Source organism: Aptenodytes forsteri, unplaced genomic scaffold (assembly GCF_000699145.1).
Source record: "Aptenodytes forsteri isolate BGI_AS27 unplaced genomic scaffold, ASM69914v1 Scaffold80, whole genome shotgun sequence".
NCBI lineage: Eukaryota > Metazoa > Chordata > Aves > Sphenisciformes > Spheniscidae > Aptenodytes > Aptenodytes forsteri.
In genome coordinates this window covers 780,151-787,251 of record NW_008795026.1, presented here as the reverse complement: position 1 = coordinate 787,251, position 7,101 = coordinate 780,151, and the positions used below count along the sequence as shown (strand labels likewise).

The 7,101-nt window shown below is 42.7% G+C and overlaps 1 protein-coding gene across 1 annotated transcript in view; it reads left to right on the top strand.

The window, feature by feature from the left end:
* Positions 1–7,101, top strand: part of DLEC1 (deleted in lung and esophageal cancer 1) — a 45,456-nt gene that overhangs the window by 26,097 nt on the left and 12,258 nt on the right. The window contains exons 24-29 of the mRNA XM_009275973.1: positions 949–1,079; positions 2,112–2,294; positions 2,766–2,833; positions 4,039–4,190; positions 4,730–4,833; positions 6,613–6,683. Coding sequence (XP_009274248.1) covers positions 949–1,079; positions 2,112–2,294; positions 2,766–2,833; positions 4,039–4,190; positions 4,730–4,833; positions 6,613–6,683 — 709 coding nt within the window. The remainder of the gene's footprint in view (positions 1–948; positions 1,080–2,111; positions 2,295–2,765; positions 2,834–4,038; positions 4,191–4,729; positions 4,834–6,612; positions 6,684–7,101) is intronic.

Below are 7,101 nucleotides of genomic sequence, written 5' to 3'. Positions count from 1 at the left end.
ACCTCCATGGGCTGCAGGGGGACAGCCTGCCTCACCATGGTCTTCACCACAGGCTGCAGGGGAATCTCTGCTCCGGCGCCTGGATCACCTCCTCCTCCTCCTTCTTCACTCACCTTGGTGTCTGCAGAGTTGTTTCTCTCACATCTTCTCACTCCCCTCTTCTGACTGCTGCTGGTGTTGTGCAGTTTTTTTCCCCATCTTAAATACGTTATCCCAGAGGCGCTACCACCATCGCTGATGGGCTTGGCCTTGGCCAGCAGCGGGTCGGTCCTGGAGCCCTGGCTGGCATTGGCTCTATAGGACATAGGGAAAGCTTCTAGCAGCTTCTCACAGAAGCCATCCCTGTAGCACCCCGCTACTAAAACCTTGCCATGCAAACCCAATACAGGCTCACATTTAGACAGTTCCATTTAGAAGTCTGAATCTGGAGCTGAATCCCAGTCTATTCTTTTAAGCAGGATGCACCGATTCATGTATTGATAAGGCAAAAAAGAATGGTAGTGTTGAATTAGCCAGCGTACCCGTGTAACTGGGCCACATAATTCATCCCACAAGTCCTGCTTTAAACCCAGGTAGAAATAAAATCTTGGTTTTGGAAGATTATTTAAGCATGACTAGAAGTGATTAATGCTTAGAGCTTCAATACTTGCAGTATAGAAAGTGTGTCAAAAATCACTAATAGAGCAGTTTTAGGCTTATAGACAGATGCGAGTACAAAGCCAAGAAACAGCCACAAATTTTTACTTTGGTACTGCCTTCTAAGCAAATCTGATGCTGGCAGAGAATGCACTTAAAACAATTCAGTGAAACTTTTCAAGGTTCTGTTGTAGTTCTGGTTTTAGCCCAGTGAGATTTATACATGTTTTCTAAGTAAATTTCTTAATAAGGCTGCCTTTCCTCTGTGACGTTTGCTTCATTCACAAGGAAACTTGACTCTTCTCCTTTCAGGGTGAGCTGAAAGACCTTGCCCTTTCCTGTGGCGTAGAAGACATGATTGAACCCCTCTTTCTGAGCATTTCTGGAGAAGTGAAAGGACTGCATGTCTCCTACTCAGTACCTTGTGACAGTGGAGTTGCCAGGTAAATCCAGGGTTTGCTCCTGAACTGAACAAAAATTACTTTTTCCCAAAGCAAAAATACAATAGAGAGGGGGAAAAACCCCACTTATCTATGTAAACTTCATTCCTCCTCCTGCTGTAGGCAGCAAGGACAGTAAAATGTGCTGGGACAATTCACTGAAGGTGCTTACGTGAAGAAAAGGTACTGGGTTTACACCCTAGCCAAATTCAGTGTCTTCATAAGCCCAAGAGAAGACTGGAGAAGAGCACTACTCCACTCCCACCATTGTTTAGCTGAAAGAAATTAAATTAACAACTGTGAACTCATTAATTCATGAATAATAAATTGGTGTGAAGTTAACTGCACATTAGTGAAACTCATGTTCGTGTGTTGTGTCTGTTCTCCCTTGTGCTCCTGGCACTTGTAGCCTGCCAGTTGCCTTGACACTTTTGTGTATAGAGAGCATGAAAAATTGCCTTTCTCCCTGGTAACCAAAGTGTGGGACCTCTGCAGTCCCTCATGTGTTTGTGAGTAACAACTGTTTTCTGGAATGCCAAAAATTTGCAAATTCAACTCTTAGATGTGAATTTCAAATTACAGAATTATACCCAAGATCCCGTATTTTGCACCATTAAGTTTTGTTATTGCACTGTGAGATATGATATTAAAGAAAGATGAATATACTTCTCTTTGACTTGGTATAGGTGACTGATTTTTATTTTATTTTTCTGATATGTAGCATGATTACTCTTTTGGAATATGCTCATTTTTATATTTTTTTATATAAGTAAAAATGGCTTTAATTTGGTAGATTGGCATCTATCATTTTCATTATAAATGATAAAAGTTCTACCCAAAATAAATTCTTATGTGGATAGAAGTGAAAAATGAAAAGCAGTAAATGCTGATGACAAAAATAATGGGCTGTATGGTCCTTTTACACTGGTCATCACAACCACATTGCATATTGCACGTTTTGAAATCTACTGAAATGATCCGTGGCGTAAGAAAATAAGACCGATGTTTTAATACTAATGTAACTGTTTCTGACAGTGATGACAGACAAATATTACAAAGCCCGTGTGATCTTTTGGACTTTGGATCTGAAGTTGCATTCAAAGACATAGTAAAGCGTCAGCTGATTCTTACCAATCACACTGGAATCAGTGCTCCATTCAAACTAGAAGCTGAGTATTTTACTGGCTATTCACTTACTCCAGAACAAGGAATCTGCCTGTAAGTCTTGCTTTTCTGCATAATGACTCAAATACTAGTTTAGGTGTGGATTAAATCTGAAATCAGGACAGAGTCCTATTGCCTCTGTCACAAGATGGACTTTCTGCAGTGGTTTTTTTTAAGCTCTTTGACTGTGGTAATGAAACCTGCTGGTGAGGTCTCCTGCAGAAACAGGTAGCATGCAATGCAAGGAGGGAAGATTTAGCTGGTGTAAATGGCAAGACACTCTTGTTGCCAATGGACATAAGCTGGTTTTCACCAGACGAGGCTCTGTTGTGTTAGATTGTACACAGAGTCTTACGACTCTCAAGTTGATTCACTCTTAAGGATGTTACTTTCAAAAAATGCTTTGCAGGCAGTCCTTCTTTAAGTTATAATGGCTACTAAATTAGGAGTCAGGTAGAGCTGTTACTGTAGCAGAGTCCATCTCATTTCACAGAAATGTCATTGTGATTTTTTTATTTTTTCAAGCTCCTCAAGCTACCTGGTGAAAAGAAGAGGGCCTGTCACAAAACATGCAGCCAGAAGAGCATGGTCAGGTATGAGAAGAGCTGTTAATCCTCTCGGTGGAGAGAAGGCAAAAGACAACTGACTACCATATTCAGCATTAAATGTGTCAGTCAGGCACATCATTTCATTCTTGGAGTATCTGGCTAAGTACACTGTTAAATGACTTAGTTCTCAGTTCATTCTTGAGTTTGAAAGCCCACATTGCACAAACATTAGGTCAGTCTCTCTCTTCCCCCCCTGCTTCTTTTTTCTCTCTCCCCCCTCCCTTCTTTCTCTCTCCCCCTCCCTTTCTCTCTCCCTTTCCTCTTCTTTTTCTCAAAACCAACAGTCTGAAACAAAGATGGGTGGTTCTGGTGATAGTTCACTCCCAGGATCATTCCCAGCACACAGTATGGATGACGTGTAATGTTTGGCTGTTTCCCTCCTACACAGTCTTCCAATACCACTGCAGCAGGCTTTTCTCTCTCAAACCCTTTTATATACCCTCCCCATCGTGGAAAGCTACAGGACAGCCCATCCGTCATTTCTGATGCATTGTACTGAAAAATAATAATATTTGGAGCCACATGAGACCCAGGGAGGGGGGAAATGGGAGCGAAATGCTGTAAAGTGCGGATGTGTCTTCTGTATCCAAAATAAAACTTGGACATATTGGTACCTTGCCATAGTGTTTGGTATCTGTTATAAAGACAGAGCTTTTCAGCTGTTGAATTAGTACTTAAGAGTGAAAAAAATGCTGTTCTGACAGATTCCATGCAAGCTTATTGATTAGAACACTAGGTGACTCAGAATGTGGAAAGGCTTTGCTCTTTGTAATTCATTCTTTGTGTTGAAGAGCACAAAGAGGTAAACAGGCAGCTGCTAATAGAAAGATAACCAGTTAGCACAAATTCCAGCTTATTTTTCTCAAATTGAGGGTGTGTTTTCACGTAGCCTATTAGTGCCTTGCATATCCCAAAGAGTCCTGGATCTGGTTGTTGGAAGGGAGTCCCTCTATGAAATAATCTCTGCAAGAACTAACTCTCAAAAAACAAATTAAGACCCATTGCAGAAGGGAACTTGGGTAAAGCGGTATAAATGTGGGTTGTGTAAATGATCCCAAGGTTTTTTTGAAGCCAGTGAGGTTAGGCTGATTAACACCAGCTAAAAATATGGTCCTATGTATTCTTTGAAAGACTAACTTTGTTCCATTTCCTCAAAATTCATCAAATGCTTCTTTGCTATGCTCCTTCAGAGTTTGCAGCAGCAGTGCTGTCTCATGGGAAGGGAGTAGCTTTCCATATACAACCTTCCACAGGAACTCTGAAAGCCTTCCAGCAGCTAATCATAGAAATAACAGCTTACAACAACATGTGGGGAGAGTACCGGGATGATCTTGTCTGTAAGGTAGGTGGGGCTTCGGTTTTAAATGAAGTATTGCTATGGCAGATTTTACACCAGTTATAGTTCCCAGATTCCTTTCTGTTAAAAATACTTTTTCAGTTTGTTAGGACTTCTGTAAAAATTCAGGGTAGATATTGCTATTCCGCTACCTCCAACGACATGTAAGGAACAATTGTTTGCTCTTACAGTGCGTGGTTTAGTTTTGGGGTAACGTGTTTATCCCTTGGGAGGTTTTCCTGTGCCTTTAAAATGACCGGAGCAGTTTTGATTTATAAAATCTGTTTGGTAGCTGGCCAGTGCACTACTCTGCTCTACCATTACAATATATTGTGTTGTATGGAAAAGCTGCAGGAAAGCTGATGAATGTATGAGGTACTGCATTCTCCTGCTGAGAAGAGCTTTTGTCAGCATATGAATTAGATGCTGTCAAAAGAAACCAGTCAAAAATATTTGAAAATCCAATCAGTTTTCAAAACATAATTTTGCAACCCAGAGAACTAAAGTTTTATCTTGATTCTAATATAAAAATTCATTTTTAATAGGTGGGAGACTTACAACCTAAATTAATTCCTATGCAAATGACTGTGAAAGGCTGTCCAATCTTCCTACAGATGACAGGACCACAAACAGAGCAACCCATAATCAGGTATAGCGCAAAATACTGTCAGAGAAGTCAGAGAATTAAATACCATTGGACTATAGCCAACATACACACCTGTTCCCATCTTTTTGTGATATAATGAGGTCAGCAAAGTGACTGTCAAAGTACAGTATCTGCTTCTATAACACCAATACATCTGTCTCTGCCAGCATAATTAGAAAAGACTCTGCATACAAGCCTTCTCGAGCTTACCAGCAATCACTGTTCTGGGCTTACAGTCATAGAAGTTCACCCAGTCCAGCCTTATCCCATTCTGTGGAGATGGAAACTGGTACACGGTAGCAGTTATCATCATCATCCACAGTTCATTTCTCCCTGTCCCTTTACCTGGACCAGGAGAAATGCAGCCCCAAGGGGAATAGGGGCAGGGGAAGGTTTAAGCCCTCTCATACAGCAAGTTGCATCTGCACATCTGGGTGAGGGGTAAGGTTGGTTTATGGGGACCACGGCACTAAAGACTCGGCCAGCTGCCATACATAGAATCATAGAATCATAGAATCACTGAGGTTGGAAAAGACCTCTAAGATCATCGAGTCCAACCGTCGACCCAACACCACCATGCCCACTAAACCATGTCCCTAAGTGCCTCATCTACACATCTTTTAAATACCTCCAGGGATGGGGACTCAACCCCTTCCCTGGGCAGCCTGTTCCAATGTTTCACCACTCTTTCAGTAAAGACATTTTTCCTCACGTCCAATCTAAACCTCCCCTGGCGCAACTTGAGGCCATTTCCTCTCGTCCTATCGCTTGTTACTTCGGAGAAGAGACCGACCCCCACCTCGCTACAACCTCCTTTCAGGGAGTTGTAGAGAGCGATGAGGTCTCCCCTCAGCCTCCTTTTCTGCAGGCTAAACAACCCCAGTTCCCTCAGCCGCTCCTCATCAGACTTGTTCTCCAGACCCCTCACCAGCCTCGTTGCCCTTCTCTGGACACGCTCCAGCACCTCAATGTCCTTCTTGTAGTGAGGGGCCCAAAACTGAACACAGTATTCGAGGTGCGGCCTCACCAGTGCCGAGTACAGGGGCACGATCACTTCCCTGCTCCTGCTGGCCACACTATTGCTGATACAGGCCAGGATGCCATTGGCCTTCTTGGCCGCCTGGGCACACTGCCGGCTCATGTTCAGCCGGCTGTCGACCAACACCCCCAGGTCCTTCTCTGCTGGGCAGCTTTCCAGCCACTCTTCCCCAAGCCTGTAGCGCTGCATGGGGTTGTTGTGGCCGAAGTGCAGGACCCGGCACTTGGCCTTGTTGAACCTCATACAGTTGGCCTCGGCCCATCGATCCAGCCTGTCCAGGTCCCTCATACAGCATGACTGCTTCTTTCTGCCTTCAGAGGAATTAGCATTGTGTATCATACTGCAGCCAAGAGCATTTGCAATGTCAGCTCTGTAACAGGGCATAGAAAATGGATTTAGCTATCCACCATAAAAAAACCCTTATGCACCTGGAAATCTGTTTCTGACACAGGCCACTCCACTGCTGTGTAGCCATGTGCTGCCTCTGCCAGAGTGTTTCACAAAAGCTGACTTCACATGTTTACCCTGAAACATCTGAGACAACTAACAAAACTGGAAAAAAGGGCCTGATTAAATAAAGCAATATTGTACTTCACAGTATATGCCATGCTTTACCTGATAGACACTCTAAACAGGCTGCCAGTGCAGCCAGATACGTTGCCACTTTTAAACAAATCTTTAATGATTTCAGACATTCACTTTTATTTTCTGCATGTACTGACAGCAAGGTTCCCCCCCCTCAGGTTTGGCACTCATGTCTCTGGAGGCTCTCCTGTCTTTCGGAGGGTCCGGCTCAACAATCCCACTCCCTTTGGTAAGAATGACTTTTGTACAGCAAACATCGACACTTGCATTGCGCTCCTTATGATAGTAAAAATAGAAGAACCCATTAACATGTTAATTAACAGGCCTACTTGTTTCCTAATCAAGATGTTTTTTGTAAAAATAATAATAGTATATAAAAGAGCGTCTAAGCTGTTTTCTAACTTAACTAATACAAAACAATAATACACATTATCGGGTCTTTATATGCATAGTAGTATTTATCATTATGGCATTACTGCCGTGAGTATTAGTTTGCTTTCTGTAACAGTAAAGCAGGTAAGCTCCAGCCAGAGGGTAGTAGAATATATGTAATTGACTCAATGTGTTGTTACTGTGAAACTGCCCATCCCATCCTGATGTGTTTGGGGTTTCGCTCATTGAAATGATGGGAATTCAGGATTTTCCAT